The sequence below is a fragment of the Myotis nattereri genome (assembly GCF_964212035.1).
Source record: "Myotis nattereri genome assembly, chromosome: 19".
NCBI lineage: Eukaryota > Metazoa > Chordata > Mammalia > Chiroptera > Vespertilionidae > Myotis > Myotis nattereri.
In genome coordinates, this window is record NC_138095.1 from 1,254,125 (window position 1) to 1,274,417 (window position 20,293).

A 20,293-nucleotide genomic window follows, 5' to 3' on the forward strand; every position below is an offset into this window, starting at 1 on the left:
TTTGTTTCCTTTAAATTTTGAATTTGTTTTCCCTGTCCCCAAAATCAGGACAGTATGAAAGAGAGTTAATACTTAGTTTCTGTATCTGTTGAACTTGCCCCATTTTAGAATTTATTAGGTAAAAACATTTGAGTCTGACAGAATCTACTGATCAATAAACGGTCCTGTTCTGTGAGTCTGTACTTGATGGGAAAATTTATCATATCACCATTTTTCTGTAATCATGGCATACATCCTGCTTACTGAAATCACCTGTGACTCTCTTTACAAGCCGATGAGATATGGAGCGTTAGTAAATGAGTGGATGCTGGAGAGTGAAGGTCTCTCTCCTTGACCACTGGGATCACAGGGATAGGAGAGACTAGGGAAGTCTGTATGCTGTGAAAATGTATTCCATTCTTTCCTTGGATTAAAAAAAATTCAGGATCTCTAACTAGTTTACGATTATTTTAATATTTCACATATTAACTGAAGTTTTTTTTTTCTATGTTTATCTTCTTATTCATGTACTTTTCTGGATTTATTTAAAAAATATGTTTCTCAAATTAGGTTTGCAGTCCTGGGAAGACATTGACAAACTAAATTCATTCCCTAAACTTGAAGAAGTGAGATTGTTAGGCATTCCTCTTCTGCAGCCATACACCACCGAGGAGCGCAGGAAGTTGGTAATAGCCAGGTCTGTTGTCCAGTTCCTCTGCCTCCCTCCCCTGGGGCCTTGTGATTGCATTGCAGGAATGAGACACTCCTTAGGAGGGAGTGCATTATAAGTTGATCCAACTCGTGAACAGACTGTGCTTGAAGGAGCTGCTTTTGTAGTTTGAAATCCTTGAAGGAAAGGAATGCAATATGATGAGAAAAATGTGAAATGTAATTGGCCTGCCAAGACCACTGCAAAATTCCCTCACCAATCTATCCTACTTTTATACTTTTGATACTTATAATATTTGAAGTTCTGTCTTGGGTCATGAAGTAAAGGTAGGTAGAATCAGCTGTCCTTATTTTTTTCTGTTAACATGGTCATTTAAAGTGTAAATACTAAAAATCAGGCTGTTGCATTAGTGTAAAACTTAAGAGAGCAGCATCTGTATTTTCTGATTATCATATAGGTCGACTTAGATATGGCTACTATTTGGTTATCTTCTGCCTTTCCTGTCTCAGACTCCCACAGACTGCTGAAATGACCTTTGTGTGTTATTCTGTATGTACCTTAGCAGCAGCAATGTTCAGCTAAGGTGTGAAGGGCATGGAGCTTTGATCTGCTCTCTTTTTGCACTATCACAGCAGTTTCAAAAAGAGAACAGTAGGCTTTAAGGTCCCTGGAAGAAGATCTTAAACAGTGTTGATCTCTCTGACCCACTGACACCCAACAGGGCTTCCCTGCCACTCGCAGGGACATGCACATTGACACCTCCCTGAAGAAGTCAGTTTCAGCATCCTTGTCTTCCAGGAAGGGCAAGTCCTGCTGTGGGTCTTGTGTTTTTTACGTAGCTCTTTTGTAAATATAATAAGCTGGTTCCTGAAGTATATGACCAAACTGTCCCGACTACTCTATAGACTTCTGCTGTCCAGTTTGGTTCCAGTAGCCATGTGTGACTTTTAAGCACTTGAAATATGGCTAGTCTGAATTGAAATGTGCTATATGCGTAAAATACACATTGGATTTCAAACACTTTGTATGCAAAAGAGAATGTAAAGTATCTCATGAGTTATTTTTTCGTATTGATTACAGGTTGAAATTATTATATCCTGCATATATTGGGTTAAATACAATATACTATTAAAATGAATTCCGTCTGCTTTATTTTTACTTTTTAAAATATGGCTGGTAAACCTAGTATACATTTGCATCTGCTTTCAGGATATACTAAGCTCTGCGATTTGGAATTTGGCAAATGTGTACTAGGTTTAGAGACTGTGTGTAAATTACATATGTGGCTTGCGTTATGTTCAGGTTGGACAGTGCCACCTAAAACGTTATTTTGAATAGTGAGTTGTGATTATAAAAGGGCAGTGTCTCATCCAAAAATGAAGCTTAAATATTTTGGTTCCTTTTATATTATGCCCCTTTAGTCTGTCAGTAGTTGTACACAAGCAGAGCTGCACCAAAAGTTCCTTTCAAGAAAATAATGGCTCAAGTCAATAATTCTGTTTCCAAAGCTAAATGTTTTGAATATCTGAAAATGTCTTTATTTTGGTTTTACTGACAGATTGCCATCAGTTTCCAAACTTAATGGCAGTGTTGTTACCGACGATGAGCGCGAAGACTCGGAGAGATTTTTCATTCGTTACTACGTGGCTGTTCCACAGGAAGAAGTGCCGTTCAGGTAAAAGCTCCCGTCGGCTCAGGGGCACTGAAGCAGGCAGGCATTGTGGCAACTTAACTATTTCTGTAGAGCGGAATCTAATAACTTGTTAAGGACCCTCTGAGAGGAGATTGGTGATAGGTTAAAAAACAAAGAAACACGAAAGCCAACCGATTTTCTCTCATTTTCCACAGTGTTGTGTCTGCCTTGCACACGTAAGTATTTGGCTGCTTCTGGTGGTTCCCAGTTCATACTTCACATCATTGACTTCTTTTTAATCATCTTCTCTGGGGGCATATATTCCATAAGCCGAAAATTGGTCTCTTCTTTCACATTTCACCTGCTTTCAGGATATACCGAGTTCTGCAATTTGGAAGATTTGGCAAATGTGTACTAGGTTCAGAGACTATGAGAAAGGACTGGAAAGCAGATTCCAGGAAATAGTAAAGGAATTTAGTATGGCTGAGTATGAAGAGAAATGCTGAGGGCTAACTTAATAATTACCTTTAAGTGTCTAAAGAGTTATTATATATTATTTGGTGAGGAACTACCTTTAATGCTGTGTAAATATAAAAGGAAATGCAACATGTATGTTATAGGTAAAAGAAAATAAATTTTCCAGTTTTCTAGGTGTTGGTAACTATACTCAGGTACTCATAAGTTATATGTTTTTCTTAATTACTTTAAGAATTATATGAAATCTCATTTAATGTGACGAGTTTGCTGGCAAATTCCCAGTCAGGGCACATAGCTAGGTTGCAGGTTCAATCCCTGGTTAGGCCAGGTGTGGGAGGCAATTGATTGATGTTTTTCTCTCACATGAATATTTCTCTTTCTCTCTCTAAAATGAAAAAAAAAAAAATCCTCAGGTGAGGATTAAAATAAATAATTAATTAATTAAGCTAAGAATAGCCAGGTAGAGAGATGGATAGTACCATGCCTTTTAATACACCTGAACTGACAGACAAAATAAAGACAGGCTCATAGAGAGCAGGCTGACAGCTGTCAGGGATGGTGGTTGGGGGCTGAGTTGGAGGGTGAAAGGATTGATTTAAAGAAAAAAACTCATGAGCATGGACAGTGGTATGATTGCAGCAGGGAGGTGGAGAAGGGTATATGGGGGAAAATGGTGATGGAAGGAGACTTGACCTGGGGTGATGTACACACAATACAATGTACAGATAATGTATTCTGTAATTATATACCTGATACCTGTATAATTTTGTTAATTCAATAAAAGAAAAGAAATAGAAGGTAACTTTTTAATATTAGTTAAGAATAGCCAGGTAGAGAGAAATAGATATTATCATGACTCTGAATACAGCCCAGAAATATTAGGTTAAACTGCATGAAATTTTTTTTTAGGTAAAAAATGGTTATCTATCTATAGGTTCATTTGACTCAAACAAACATACTAATGAAAGAAAGAAATATTCTAAACCAGCTGGTGTGGCTCAGTGGTTGAGTGTCAACCCATGAACCAGGAGGTCAAGATTTGATTTCTGGTCAGGGCACATGCCCAGGTTGTGGGCTCAATCCCTAGCAGGGGGCATGCTGGAGGCAGCTGATTGATGATTCTCTCTCATCATTGATGTTTCTATCTCTCTCTCTCCCTTTCACTCTCTGAAATCAATAAAAATCTTATATAATAAAGAGGTAATATGCAAATTGACCATCACGCTCTTTCACAAGATGGCCTGCAGGGGAGGGCAGTTAGGGGTGACCGGGCCAGCAGGGGAGGGCAGTTGGGGGCCTCTAGTTTAAAAGAAAAGTAAATATTCTAGCTTTGAGCCAGAGTCTTCCACTATAGTTTCCTTAACTTCCAGTATATATACGGGCAGTGAATTGTTCTCTGTTCCTGATGGCTAAAGGCCATTCATGTGTCTATGCTGGTCACTGTTCTTGAATAAAAGTCCCTGAAATAATCTTGAATCAGTGGAAGAATTTATTAGGAGGATACTGAGAAAATAAAATAGGTAGGAACCAAGGGAGGCAAGGATAGCCAAGGTTTCAACTCATGGTTTGTTTTATATATCTCTGCTGCTACTGTCACATCTGGGCATGATAGTTCTGGACTTTACCAGTAGACACTTACAGCTCTGTCATGGATTTTGATTCTCTTCCTAAGTAATGAAAATACGGATCTTTACTTCAGAATTATGCATCTGACCAATTGGTTGGCTATATTTAAGGCATGTGCTCACATCCTTTTTCCCTAGAGACAGGGAGAGGGATTATCTACTCCACTTTGGCTTCTGCAGTGAGGTAGATCTTGGGACTTTTCTCTCAATAGGAACAAATCAGCAAAAAGAATATCAACTGTAGTCTGCCACTTTGACTACCCAACATCTATACACATATCTTCCCCACAATTACATTTAAAAAATTTTTTCTCATATATTCCTTGTATAAATGAAAACACATTTCACTCTCCGTGAAGTTAGATAGCCCATTTATTCTAATCCTAAGCACTCTGTGCTTGATTAGCTACATGCCATCAAGCCATTTTAATATCTACTAGAGATCCACGAAGGGATCACAGCAGTGTGCTCACCTCCTCCCAGGACCAAATTATCGAACAGCCAGCCTGAATAACCAACTGAAGACCAGCTGAAGAGAAGTCTCAGAACCAAGGATGTACAGAAGCAGCCACATTGAGACTAGTGGGAAGGGCAGAGCACCTGCATGTTGTGGTTGAGAATTAGGCGGGATATCTCATCTGCAAAGGTCCCCCTGTGGAGTGGTGGGACTTACCCTCACTCTGGGCTTCCCAGCCAAGAGAACTAGAAAAAGGGAGCCCACATAATATCTGACTGAAAATCTGTGGGAATTTCATCTGCAAGAGTGAGATGGGAGTCTACTAGAAACCCAGTCCCCCTTTAAAGGGCTCAGAGGAGATGAGTCATCCAAGGAGAGATTGGGTTATGTGGCTTTGAGGAGAGACCTAGAGAGACAGCCGCCATTGTCTCTGTGCTGAGTCCCTCTCCCACACAACCCACAGGTGCCATCTTTCCTGGGTCAAGCACTCTGCCTCCATTTGCGTCAGCTTGGGTGGATGCACTAGTTTACTGTCTCGACCACCTGTGGCCCTGCCCTGCCACACTTGTTCCCTGCGGAGAAGTTTGTTGGCTGTGGCCAGCCTAGGCCTGTGGAACAGACTTTAATGGGAGGCTCTCGAGAAGATTCATTTCTTCACCTACTCACCACTCACCACATGCCCCGACTGACACCACCATTCCTGTGCAGAGCTCTTCCTCCACATGGCCACATCTTGGTCTGTTTTAGCTTCATGAACTCTACTGGCCTTACCCTGAAAACTCCCTGAGACACAAAGGTCCACAGGCTTCAGGTGGGTGGCAACTGGCCTTGGTGTACCCTGGGACTTTGGCTGAGCGGCCTCAGGCCCAGTACTAGCACGAAGATTGAATGTGTATCAGCCTCACGAACATCACTTGTTTCTACCCGGTGATTCACTGAGAATAACCTCACATAACCTGTATACTGCCAGAGGGTCTCTCACTGACTAAGCCTAACAGGTGGCCCACAGGTGGAGGCATATCTCTGTGCCTTGGCCCTTTTGCTGACCTGCCCCCAGGCTTGATACTGGTGGAAATCAACATTGGTATGCAGCTTGGCTGCTCCCTTGTATACTCAAGACCCAGCAGAGGCAGCCACAAACTATGGATTGCTTGGTAGGTAGCTCCAAAGAGGTAGCCCAGGGCCATGCAAGGACAGCATTTGACAGTGACATGCACTGGAGTCCCTTCCACGACACCCAAGAGCCAACACGGCCACTTCTGCATTTCAGACCACAGTAGAGCATGACCGAGTTGGCTTCACAAGCAGAACACCCAAAGAGAGATCTTGCAGGCAGCAGACCCTGCTGGGATTAATTCCACTTGATGGGGTCAGCTTTTGCACAGCAGTTTGTTCACTGTGGTTGCAGTTAGTCCTCATAGTCAGCCAACCTGAGTGTCAACCCCACCCATGGATGAGATGGGCCAACAGCAAGCAAAACTGAACTACAACAGGAGGGCTCATGTAACCAATGCAAGGGGCATTCCTGGAGCACCTAACTTTGGTGATCAAAGAGACTACGCCAATCGGCCACACTGGACACCTACTATAGAAGGCCAGGCTATCAAGACTGGCAGACATAAAAGATGTACCTAATACACAGAAACAAACACAGAGAGGCAGCCAAAATGGGGAGACAAAGTAGCATGTCCCAAATGAAAGAACAGGAGAAATCACTAGGAAAAAAAAAAAACAAACAAAACAAAACTATATGAAATGGAGGCAAACAATCTACCAGATACAAAGTTCAAAACAATGGTTATAAGAATGATCAAGGAACTTGGGGGAAGAATGGATGAACTAAGTAAGAACTTAAAGCATATAAAAGGACATAGAAATCACAAAAAATAACCACTCAAAAATGAACACTACCTGAAATTAAGAATACACTAGAAGGCATGAGCAGCACATTAGATGAAGCAGAGAATGGAATCAGTGATTTGGAATAACTAGACAAGGTAGCAAAAATTAGAGAAGCAAAAGGAAGAAAAACTTTAACTAATGAGAATAGTTCAAGGGACCTCTAGGACAACATGAAGTGCTACAACATCCACATTATAGGGGTACCAGAAGGAGAAGATAGATAGCAAGGGACTGAGAACCAATTTGAATAAATAATGACTAAAAAAATCTTCACTGATCTGGTAAAGGAAAAAGACACACAAGTCCAGGAAGCACAGAGTCCCAAAGAAAGTGAACCCAGAGAGGCCACACCAAGACAACATCATAATTAAAATGGAAAGTTAAAGACAAAGAATCTTAAAAGCATCAAGAGAAAGACTATTACCTACAAAGGAGCTCCCATAATACTATCAGCTTGTTTCTCAACAGAAACATTTCAGGCCAGAAGGGATTGGCATGAAATATTCAGAGTGATGTAAAGCAAGGACCAACAACCAAGACTAATCTACACAGCAAGGCCCCAAATGGAAAGGAAAAAATAGCTTCCCAGACAAGAAATAGCTAAAGGAATTCATTGTCACCAAACCAGTATTACAGTAAATGTTAAAGGGACTTCTTTAAAAATAAGAAAGGAATAATAATTTAAAAAAGAACATAATTATAAAGGTCTGGCCGTTGTGGCTCAGTGGTTGAGCATTAACTTATGAACCAGGAGTCATGGTTTGATTCCCAATCAGGGCATATACCCAGGTTGTGGGCCCAATTCCCAGTAAGGAGCGTGCAAGAGGCAGCCAATCAATAATTATCTCTCATCATTGATGTTTCTATCTCTCTCTCTCTCCCTTCCTCTCTGAAATCAATAAAAATATTTTTAAATAGAATAAAAGAGCAATATGTGCATACCTGTCAATAAGTACTTTCAATGTAAATGGATTAAATATTCCAATCAAAATATATACAGTGACTGAATGAATAAGAATTATATATATAATGTATATACTGTCTGCAAGATATCCAACTCAGAACAAAAAATAACAGAAAGTAAACGAATGGAAACAGATACTTCATACAAATGGAAACAAAAGAAAAAAAAACTGGGTAGCAATGCTTACAACAGACAAAATAGACTTTAAAACAAAATTTAAAAAATTTCCCTTGAGATAGGGAACAAGACAGGATGTCCACTCTCATTACTGCTATTCAACATAGTACTGGAACTGCTGACCATAACAATCAGACAAGAAGAAGTAAAAGGAAAAAAAAAAAAAGGAAAAGGCATCCAAATTGAAAAGGAAGAAGTAAAAATTATTATTTGCAGATGATGGTACTGTATATAGAGAACTATAAAGATTCTACCACCAAAAAACTATAAGAGCTAATAAATGAATTGAGTAAAGTAGCAGGATACAAAATAAATATGCAGAAATCAGTTGCACTTTTATACACCAACTAGAGGCCCGGTGCATGAAATTTGTGCACCGATCCCGGGGATTGGGCCTAAACCAGCAGTCAGACATTCCTCTCACAATCCTGGACTGCTGGCTCCTAATCGCTCACCTTTCTGCCTGACTGGTTGCCCCTAACCAGCCCTCCCCTCCCCCCCCCGCCAGCCTGATCGCCCCACACTGCCTCTGGGTGCTGGCCTGATTGCTCTTAACTGCCCCACCCGCCAGCCTGGTCACCCCTAACTGTCCCCCACTGCCAGCCTGGTTGTCCCCAACTGCCCCCTCCTCTGCCAGCCTAGTCACCCCTCACTGCTCCCCCTGCCAGCCTAATTGCCCCCAACTGCCCCCACACACTGGCCTGGTCACCTTTTACTGCCCTCCCTGCTGGCCTGGTCGTCCCACACAGCCTGCTGTTCAGTCATTGGGCGTCCCTCACTAACCCCCCTGCCAGCTTGGTCGCCCCACGCAGCCTGCTTGTTCAGTCATTTGGGCTTCCCTCACTAAACCCCCTGCTGGCCTGGTCACCCCACACAGCCTGCTTGTTCAGTCGTTTGGTCATCCCTAACTAATCCCCCTGATGGCCTGGTTGTGGGCAGCCATCTTTGTGAGGGTGTGAGGGTTAATTTGCATATTACCTCTTTATTATATAGGATAATGAACTATAAAAAAAGGGAAACCAAAAAAACAATCCCATTTACAGTTGCATCTATAAAATATAGTACCAAGGAGGTAAAAAAAAAATAATAATAATAATAATAATACTATAGTAAGAAATTGAAGAAGAAATAAATGGCAGTATAGATTATCCTCATGGATAGATAGAATTAATATAATTGAAATGTCCATACTTCCCAAAGCAATTTATAGGTTCAACAAAATTTGTATCGAAATAGCTGGCATTTTTCACAGAATTAGAACAAATAATTTAAATATTTATATGGAACCACTAAAGACCATGAATAGACAACAGTCTACAGAAAGACCACTAGTCTGAGAAATGTGGCTCAGGGGTTGAGCATCAACCTATAAGTCAGGAGGTCACTGTTTGATTCCCATTCATGGCATATGCTTGGGTTGTGGGCTTGATCCCCAGTGGGAGGCATGCAGGAGGCAGCCAATCAATGATTCTCTCTCATCATTGATGTTTCTATCCCTTTCTCCCTCTCCCTTCTCTGAAGTCAAGAAAATATCTTCTTTTTTAAAAAAAGAAAGACAGAAGAACAAAATTGGAGGTATCACCCTACCTGATATCAAACTATATTACAAGGCTAAAGTAATCACAACAGCATGGTCCTGGCATAAAAATAGACCATATATGTCAATGGAAAAGAATAGAGAACCCAGAAGTAAACCCACACCTATATGGTAATTTAATATTTGACAAAGGAAATAAGAACTTACAATGGGGTAAAGACAGTCTATTCAATAAATGATGCTGGGAAAATTGGACAGATACAAGCAGAAAAAGGAAACTAGACCACCTTCTTACACCATATACAAAAATAAACTCAAAATGGATTAAAAACATAAGTATGACTTGAAACCATAAGAGTCCTAGAAGAAAGCATAGGCAGTAACATCTCTGACATTTTTCTTAGACAAATTTTTTATGACATATCTCCTTGGGTAAGGGGACCCCTCAAAAATAAAGAAATGGGACTACAACAAACTAAAACGTTTTTGCACAGCAAAGTAAATCTCGGGGAAACAAAAAGACACCCTACTGGTTGGGAGAAGATATTTGCAATGATTCATCTGATAAGGGGTTAATATCCAAAATTCATAAAGAACTCATGCAATTCAACACCAAAATACCAAACAATTCAATAAAAAAATGGGCAGAGACCCTGAATAGACATTTCCCCCAGAAGACATACAGATGGCCAATAGACATATGAAAGATGCCCAGTGTCACTAATCATCAGAGAAATGCAAATTAAAACCACAATGAGATATCACCTCATAGCTGTTAGAATGGCTATCCTATTTAATAAAGAGGAAATATGCTAATTGACCCTCACACCCTCACAAAGATGGTGGCACCCACAGCCAATAAAGAGGGAATATGCTAATTAACCACCATGCCCTCAAAGATGGCAGCACCCACAGCCACAAAATGGCGACGCCCAGTCCCCTCAGCCCTGCTGGGGCAGCAGGCACGCGACACAGCTGGGCCCACCCCTAGGTGGGTGCAGCCGCTCCGTGTGCCTGCCTCCTGAGTCCCCGAGTCCCCTGAGCCCCCCAGCTGCCCAGGGCCAGTCCAAGGCACAGGCGAGCCTCAGATGTTGGCTGCCCGGGGCCAGCCTGAGGTGCAGGTAAGCCTCAGATGTCGGCTGCCCAGCCGCCCAGGGCCAGCCCGAAGTGCAGGTAAGCTTTGGATGGCAGCTGGGCCACCCAGGGCCACCTGACACTCAGGTAACCAGGGCCAGCCAAGGCTTGTGCTGCAGGCAGTGGCAGCAGCAGAGGTGTGATGGGGCGTCACCTTCCCCTGATTGCTGGGTCACCTCCCGCCCCTGAGGGCTCCCACACTGTGAGAGGGGGCAGGCCAGGCTGAGGGACCCCCCTCCAGTGCATGAGTTTTCATGCACCGGGTCTCTAGTCCTATGTAATAAAAGGGTAATATGCAAATTTCCCCCTGGACCAGGAGTTCGCCCAGGAGCAGGCTGGCCGGACCCCACCCATGCATGAATTCATGCACCGGGCCTCTAGTCATCAATAAATCAATATACAACATATGATTATGAAAAGAAAGGGTAACCCTCGTGCACTGTTGCTGTGAATGAAGACTGGTGCAGCCAGTATAGAAAACACATGGAGTTTCCTCCAAAATTTGAAAATGGAACTGCCTATGACCCAGCAATCCCACTTCTGTGTATATATCTGAAGAAATCCAAAAAACTAATTGGAAAGAATATATGTACCCTCATGTTCATTGCAGTGTTCTTTATAGTAGCCAAAATAGGAAAGCAACCAAAACGCCATCAACAGACAAGTGGATAAAGAAGTGGTGCACATATACAATGGAATATTATTCGGCCATAAAAATTAAGGAAATTTTACCATTTGTGACAGTATGAATGGACCTAGAGGTTATTATACTAAGGGAAATAAGTGAGTCACAGAAAGATAAATATCTGATTTAGCTTATATGTGGAATCTAAAGAACAATATATACGAACAAACAGAGCAGAAACATGCATATACATACAGAGAAGAAACTCCTGGTTGCAGGAGTGGAGGGGGGTTGGAGACTGGATGAAAATGGTGAAAGGATTAAGAAGTACAAATTTGTAGTTACAGTATAGTCAGTGGGATATAGTCAATTATATTGTAATATCTACATAGGTTGGTATTGGAAATATCCGGTTGAACAGTATGCACAATATATGATTGTCTAATCATATCCTATTTAATAAAAGAGAAACATGGTAATTAGCCGTACCTCTGCTACCCTTCCCATTGGCTAATCAGGACGATATGCAAATTAACTGCCAGCCAAGATGGCGGCCGGCAGCCAGACAGCTTGAAGTGAACATGAGGCTTGCTTGCTTCAGTGACGGAGGAAACCAACGTTCCCCGCCTGTTGCTGCCAGCCTCTGAGCTTGCAGTTTGAAACATTGTTACAAATATAGAAGAATCTAAACAAACTCCAGAAACCTGCTTTCAGCCAGCCGAGATCTCAGAGCTGGAGTTGAAACAGTGTTTCAATTATAGAACCCAAACAAACCAGATACCTGCTTTCAGCAGCTGAGGCCTCAGAGCTGGAGCCAAGCCTCAGAGCTAAAGCTGGCCCAGAATTTAAAAAGAAAAAGAAAAAAAGGAGCGGTTGGGAGCTTCAGTCACCCGCCAGCCTGAAAACAGCCCTCAGCCCCTCACCCAGACTGACCTGGCACACCAGTGGGGACCCCCACCCTGAAGGGGGTGTGACCAGCTGCAAACAGCCATCAGCCCCTCACCCAGGCTGGCCAGGCACCCCAGTGGGGACCCCCACCCTGATCCAGGACATCCTTCAGGGCAAACCAGCCAGCCCCCTCCCATGCACCAGGCCTCTATCCTATATAGTAAAAGGGTAATATGCCTCCCAGCACCGGGATCAGCGGAGCCGTGAGGCCTCCTGGCACCAGGATCAGTGTGATGGGGGCAGCACCCAAATGCTCTGATCGCCCTGCGGCTCTGTGTGTGACAGGGGGCGGGGCCACAACCTCCCTATCCGCCCTGCTCTGTTCGTGACAGGGAAGGCGCCCCAACCCCCTGATCAGCCCTGCTCTGTGCCTGACAGGGGGTAGCTTCCCAACCCCCTGATCGCCCTGCGGCTCTGTGTGTGACAGGGTGTGGTGCCCCAACCACCCCCCCCCCCCCCCACGGGCCCTGCTCTGTGTTTGATGGGGTAGAGCCAGAACCTCCCCATCGGCCCTGCCCTGAGTGTGACAGTGGCGGCGCCCCAACTCCCTGATCAGCCCTGCTCTGTGGGTGATAGGGGGCTGCACCCCAACCCACCCACCCACGGGTCCTGCTCTGTGTGTGACGGGGTAGAGCCATAATCTCCCCATCAGCCCTGCCCTGAGTGTGACGGTGCGGCGCCCCAACCCCCTGATCCGCCCTGCTCTGTGTGTGACAGGGGACGGTGCCCCAACTCCCCTATCGGCCCTACTCTGTGAGTGATAGGGGGGAGCTCCCCAACCCCCTGATCAACCCTGCTCTGTGCATGACAGGGGGCAGCACCCCAACCCCCTGATTGGCCCTGCTCTGTGCGTGACAAGGGGTGGCGCCGCAACTTCCCCATCGACCCTGCCTTGAGTGTGACAGGAAGCGGTGCCCCAAACCCCAAATCGGCCCTACCCTGAGCGTGACTGAGGGTGGCATCGCAACCTCCCAATCCGCCCTGCTCTGTGCATGACGGGGCGGCGCCCCAATTCCCCAATCGGCCCTGCTCTGAGCCCGACTAGGGGCTGCACCTAGGGATTAGGCCTGCCCTCTGCCACCCGGGAGCAGGCCTAAGCCAGCAGGTTGTTATCTCCCGAGGGGTCCCAGACTGCGAGAGGGCACAGGCCAGGCAGAGGGACCCCCCCCCCCCCCGGCCAGTGCACAAATTTTTGTGCACCGGGCCTCTAATATATATATAAATATATGAACAAATGGCTTCTTGAACAGCCTCCAGAAATAATTAAGTTCAAGAACTATGGTTCCCCTGTACCAGTCACGTGTGCTCTACATCTTAGCTCTGCTGGAAGAGGCAGGGCTTCCTGAAAAATGACTTGATCTGGTGATGCTTAGGAGAGAAGAACCCAGGCAGGCCTGAGTGCGGGCACAGGAGCACGCGGTAACTCTTCACATGTAGTGAACTGCAGGGTTCTGTGTGATTTCATGAAAAGCAAGCAGGAGTTTGGCAGATAATTCTCGGGGGGAGGTAGGGACCAGAGCGGTCTATGAAAGACCTTGCTCTGACATACCAGGAGACCAGGACTTTGTGTAGCTGTGAGAAGTCATTGGAAGGGCTCAGTGGGGAAGTCACAGGGCAGACTTCCGGTTATATGTAGGAGAAGCTCAGAGCCCCAGAGCCCCAGTTCCCAGTGAGACGTTAGTAGAGGCAGGCGTGTGTGCTGGAGGCTTCCCGTGTCTTACAGAGATGCACATTGGCCCTGCACTTCTCCACGCATTTGACGCTTCCTCAGAAGACACATTGTGACGCTCTGCTCTCCGTTTGGGTGTTTAGAGACCTGATTTCTCATGGGGTAGAAACGTGTCATTTAGAGAGGAAGGGACGTTCATGTTTATGGAGCTGGTACAGTATATATGTTTATTATTTTTGCCTTGCCCTTTATCAGATGTCTGTCCACATTGCCTATAGTTATCAGTTTTTCCTTCATTTTAAAGTGTTTACTTTATCTCTTAATTTTCTCTGAGAGTTTTAATTTAAATTGCCTATTTGTACTCTACTAATATTCAGTCATAGTTTTAAAGAGAGACAAAAAGAAAAAGAAACTATGTAACTTTTATTTTATAAATCAGAGTACCTGCATCTTTGGGGATTCAATGGTTTCTTTGTGTTTTTGAGGATACTGGCGGAAAGTAAATTCGTTGATTTAGGGTGCCTCTATTTTTCAAACTTTCACATTTTCTCCTGAGGAGGAGTTCAAGGGGGTGTAGCTCCCGGGAAGGTTATGTGATGGAGGAGATGCTGCTGTCAGCAGTGGCCGCGCAAGACGGGCTTTGTAAAGGCCTTGCTTTGGTTTGCTCTCCTTGGGACCTGGCTTGCGAGCCCCAGGCTCCCTCCACTGTACCCTGGGAGATTCCTGTTTAGGAGGCCGTCTGTCAGGTGCTGCTTTGGTAGTCGCAGTGGTCTGCTTTGTAGAATACGGAGACTAATGGCTTTTCTGAATAGAGCGGATCAGATCTCCCTGCGCTGGAGAGCGGGCAGCAGCCTGTATTTGGACACCATCAGGGAGGCTCATTTTGTCCGGGTGCTGGAGAAACCCCAGTGTGCTGTGTCCCTGACCTCATGCTCCTTGCAGACAGAGGGCCTGCTGTGCGAGGGGACATTCCTGCCCAAGACCGGGGTCTCCCGGGCGTCTCCAGGCTGCCAGGCTCCATCATCCTCCACAGGGCCCGGCCCGCCCCCTCGCTTCCCGGAGTCGGAGTCAGGGACACAAAGGGGTTTTCTCCTGCCCCCAGAGCCTCTGAAAGGCGAGCTTCCCCTGGGGCACAGCCTTTGTCATTCTGACTACCTGGGGCTTTATTTTGACTTGTTGCCACTTTCCCAGCCGGGAAGGCGGGGGAAGGAAGGGGGGAGGTAGGCTGCCTTCCTTATCGCGATTGGAATTCTGTGTGGGGATTTGAATCTCCCTGCAAAGGAAAGACACAGAACCAGCCCAAGCCCTGGTCTCCAGGGGGATGACCCCGGGCCCCAGCTTTGGTTTGGCAAGTGCAAGGGGCCAGCTTTATCTTTTGTGTTTTGTTTGTTTTTTAGAATCAAATCATGAAAAATACTGAAATAATAAAACACTCATGTTTACACTGTTCAGAACTGGTAATGTTAATATTTTACTCTTCAAGTTTGTTTAATTAAAAGGAACAATAGTGCAGATCAAGTTGGAGTGTCCTTTGGACTCTATTATCAGTCCTATTCCTTACTGCAAGAAGTGACCACTGGCAAAAACTTGATTTGTATCCTTGGTGTCTGCTGATTATATTTTATATATCCATTAAAATATGAAGTAGGATTTTATAATTGGTTGTCAACATGCATTGCAATTTCGTCTCTCAGTCTGTAGCTTTTCAATTGAATCTTTTCACTTTGTATTTTTTTAAAGAATTTCTAAAACTTTAATAGAAAATATCAGTCCTCTGTGGTTTATTCTTATTTCATCTTATTCAAAAAATATTTTCCTTTAGAAAGATAACTTAAGATAATCTCCTGATTATTTTTCTTGAAGTATTTTCACGTTTGTGTCTTTGATCCCGCTGGGATCTACTTTTGTGTGTGGTGTCAAATAGAGATCCAAGTATTTGTCTCCTCCAACCCCCCATGTTGATAATCGGCATTCACCACTGATCTGTAATGCTGCCTCTGTCATATTGTCTTGTTTGCAACATACAAATATACATACATGGTTCTGTTTCAGGGCCCTGTTTTGTTCTATGGTGTATTTGTCGATTCTTGTGCCATTACAGAATTGCTAAATTGGTGTAAGTCTGAATTCCCAATTAGAGTAAGTTTCCCCACCTAATTATTGTTTTCAGAATACCTTAGTCATTATAGACCATTTTTCCTATGAATTTTAGGATTAGCTTATCCAGTTCCACAAAAATCCCACTGTAACTTGGGTGTTTATTACTTGAATCCGCTGGCTGATTTGGGAGAGTTGACATCTTGACGCTGTTATGTCTTCTTACCTGTGAGCACCTTTTTGTCCTTTAGCAATGGTTCTAGTTCCCTCACAAAGGCCTTTTACATCTTTTGGTAAATTTATTTCTAGGCACCTTCTACATTTTGTTGCTGTTTTAAAAGCAATAATTGTTTCATTCACTACTTTCTAATTGGTTATTGTTAGTGTGTAAGCATGCTTTTATTTTTGTGTGCTGATTTTTAGAGAGGAGGGAGGGAGGGAGGGAGGGAGGGAGGGAGGGAGGAAGAGAGAGAGAGAGAGGGAGAGAGAGAGAGAGAGAGAGGGAGGAAACATCGATGCGAGAAAAACATTCATCAGTTGCCTCCCGTATGCACCCCTGTCTGGGGATCGAACCTACAAGCTAGGTATGTGCCCTAATCAGGAATCGAACCCACAACCTTTTGGAGTACAAATGATGCTCCAGTCAACTGAGTCACACCAGCCAGGGTTAGAATAGTTAATCTTTACTTTTCTTTCAGATCCACGTAGACAGTCATATCTGCAAATAATTTTTATCCCTCTTTTTTCTGTTTCTTTTTTTGGGGGGTTGGTTGGGGTGGGAGAGGTGTAGGAAGTTCTCCAGTATAATATTAAAACTGAACAGTAAAAGAGGCCATCTTTATCTTGTTCCTCACTTTAAAGGGACTACTTCCAAACTTTCAATGTGAAATATTTTGATATGAAATCTGACTTTTGCTGTAGTTTTTGATAGGTGCCCTTTATCAAGTTAAGGTAGTCACTGTCTCTGTTTTTTCTAGCAGTTTCTTTAACTTAAATGATTTTTTAAATATAATGTTCTTTGTGTATTCAGATAAGCATATTATTTTGTTCTGTTAATCTGAATTTTAATCATACTTTTTCAAATATTGAATTATATTTACATTTCTGGAATATTCAACTTAGTTGTAAAATATTGTGTTCTTTTCAACTCTGCAGAATTTAATTTCATAATGTTTTGGGAGGATGTTTCCATCTAGTTTCATATTTAAAATTGGTCTGTCATTTTCTTTTCTACTGTTTTTTTTCTGGGTTTGTTAGGAAGGTTATTTAGCTTCATAAACTGAATTGGGTTGGTATTTTTTTATTTTTCTATTAAATTAGCTGGTTCTTTTCATTTGAAAATTTTACAGTTATCCATAATATTCTTATGATTTGGGGGTAGATATTCAAGTTTTTAAATTATCTTATTCTGTGTAATTCTTATTTGGACATGGAACCTGATTACCATTTTTTAAAAGGGTATAGACCAAAAACTAAGTTCTCTCACTTTTATCCTTAGCAGCTACTCAGGTATTTGGTCCTGAAGCACCTACTGACACTAGTTTTCTGCTATAGTTTCCATTGTTATTCATTGTACAAATTTTGTGCACAAATAATAACACAACAATATATGTTTTGCCTTTTTCACATAATAATAGATCTCCAATATTATGCCATAACTAGAGGTCCGATGCACGAAATTCATGCAAGAGTAAGCCTTCCTTCCCCTGGCTGCCAGCACCAGCTTCCCTTTGGCACCAGGGACACAGGTTTCCCTCGCAGAGGGAGGCCCCGCCCACCTGCCACAGCCTGTGGGTCGGTGGCCTGGGCCTCCCTCTTTAGAGCAATCCTGGAGCCCCCCCCCCCCCCGATTGATTGCCCTGCCAGCCAGTGGCCTGGGCCTCCCTCTGTGGGGCAATCATGGGCCCCCGACCAATCGCATAGCACCTGCCTTGGCTGGCCTGGCACCAGTGGGTGTCATAGTGTGGTCCCGGATGATGGTCGTTCTGCTATTCAGCTATTTGGTCAATTTGCATATTACACTTTTATTATATAGGATGAGGGATTTTTAGTAGTGTCCTTTGTTTAAAGTAAGGTTTATTGTGGCATAATTGAACCAGAATAAGTTTCATCCTTTTTAGTATGCATTTATGAGTTTTGACAAACACTACAGTATGTAACCACCAGCACAGTTCTTCATCCCCAAAAAAATATTCTGTACTCCTAAACCCTTTCCCTGACTTCCACGCTCTGGCAACCACTAATCTGTTTTCTGCCCCTATAGTTTTGACTTTTCCAGAATGTCATATAAATGGAATCATAGAATATAACTTTTTGAAATTGAAATTTTTATTGAGATAATAGAGGATTCACGTGGAGTTGTAAGTACTTATACAGCCAGATCCCATCTACCATTTTCCCTATAGTAAAATTTTGCAGAACTATAGTGCGGTGTCACAACCAGGCACATTATGTCAGTGTCATCCTGTGATCTTACTCAGATTTCTTCAGTTTCGCTTGCACACGTTAGCGTGTGTATTTGGTTCTGTATATCTTACTGCGCGTATAGACTAAGGTAACTCCACCATTGTCAAGGTACTGAGCAGTTCTATCGCTTCCGGATCTCTCAAGTTGCCCCCTTTTAAAAATTGATTTGAGAGAGAGAGAGGAACGAAGAGAGAGCGACATCGATGTGTGAGAAATTCATTAATTGGTTGCCTCCTGTACGTACCCCTATTAGAGATTGAACCCAAAACCTAGGTATGTGCGCTGACCTGAGATCAAACCTGCGACCTTTTGGTGTATGAAATGACTCTCCAGCCAATGGTGCCACCCTGGCCAGGCTCAAGTTGCCCTTTTATAACCACATTCAACCCCTGCCAGGTCCTCCACTCCCATCCCTAACCCCCAGTAGCCATGAATCTTTATTTCCAAAATTTTGCCATGTCACAAATGTTACATAAATGTAATTATACAGTATAGCCTTTTGGAACTTCCCCCCACTTAGCATAGTTTCTTGGAGATTCATCCTAATTGTTCATGCTTCACTAGTTTGTGCCTTTTTAATGCTGAGTAGTATTCCAGGGTTTCTGTATGTAGTACCGCTTGTTTAACTGTTCACTTGGTAAAGGACATCGGATTTGATTCCAGTTTCTGAATGTTATAAATAAGGTAATCTATGAATATGTTTGTACAGTTCTTGTGTGAACATAGGTCTTCATTCCTCTGGGATAGGATCTCAAGAGTGCAGTTGCTGAGTAGTATGACGATTGCATGTCTAGTTTTGTAAGAAACTACTTGCTGTTTTCAGGGTTGGTTGTGCCATTTTACATTCCACCAACGATAAATGAGTGATCGAGTTTTCTGCAGTCTTGTCAGCATTCGGTGTTGCCACTGTTTGTATATTTTAGCCACTCTGATGGATGGGCAATGCTTCCTCATTAATTTTCATTCCCCAGATGGCTAAACATGTTGAACATCTCTTCATGTGCTTTTGTTCTCTGTAAAGCCTCTGCAGTGAAGTATCTCTTCATGGATTTTGCCCATCTTTTTAGTGGATTGTTTTGTTTCTTTACTGTTGAGGCTGAGATCTCTTTGCTGGATATGTGATTTGTAAATATCTTCTATTTGTATTAGCTTGTCTTTTCATATTTTTTTGCATGAGCTTTGATAGCACAAACACTTTTAATTTTGATGAGTGCTCAATTTATCAATTTTTTCTTTTATTAATTGTGCTTTTACTGGTAGGAAATCTTTGTCCAGCCAAAAGTCTTGAAGATTTTCTTGTTTTCTTCCTAAAAGTTATGTAGTTTTACATTGTACATTTAAGTTCATAATTAATTTTGAGTTCGTTTTTGTGAAGAGGAGAGATTGAGGCTGAGGTTTAGGTTTTGGCCTAGCACCGCTTTGTTGAAAAAGCTGTCTGGCCCATTGATTGCTTTGGCAACTTTTTAAAAAGTTAGTAGAGCCTGTTTGTGTGGGTGTATTTCTGGGTTTTCTGTCCTGTTCCACTGGCCTGTGTATCTGCTGCGTCACCACTACCACACTGCCTCGAGTCCTGTGGCTGTACAATAAGCTTTAGTATCATGTAGAGTGATTCTTCCACTTTATTCTTCAAGCATATTTTAGCTATTCTAGGGCCTTTACCTTTCTATGTAAATTTTAGACTAAACTTGTCTCTGTCTACAAAAAATCTTGCTGGGATTTTGATAGGAATTTTATTAAAGCTACAGATCAGTTTGTGAATATGGACATATTTACTCTATTGGATCTTCCAATACATGAACACAATATGCCTCTTTATTTATACTAGAGGCCTGATGCACGAATTTGTGCACAGGTGGGGTCCAGCCGGCCTGCCCCCATAGGGGCTATTGGGGGTAGGGCTGGCTGGGGGGAGGGGCTACGGGTGGTTGGCCGG

At 43.1% G+C, this 20,293-nt stretch overlaps 1 protein-coding gene across 1 annotated transcript in view; it reads left to right on the top strand.

Annotated features, from left to right (window-relative positions):
• TBCEL (tubulin folding cofactor E like) overlaps positions 1–20,293 on the top strand; it is a 52,083-nt gene that overhangs the window by 14,148 nt on the left and 17,642 nt on the right. Inside the window, exons 5-6 of the mRNA XM_081113348.1 lie at positions 550–676; positions 2,208–2,324. Of these exons, the coding sequence (XP_080969474.1) occupies positions 550–676; positions 2,208–2,324 (244 nt within the window). The remainder of the gene's footprint in view (positions 1–549; positions 677–2,207; positions 2,325–20,293) is intronic.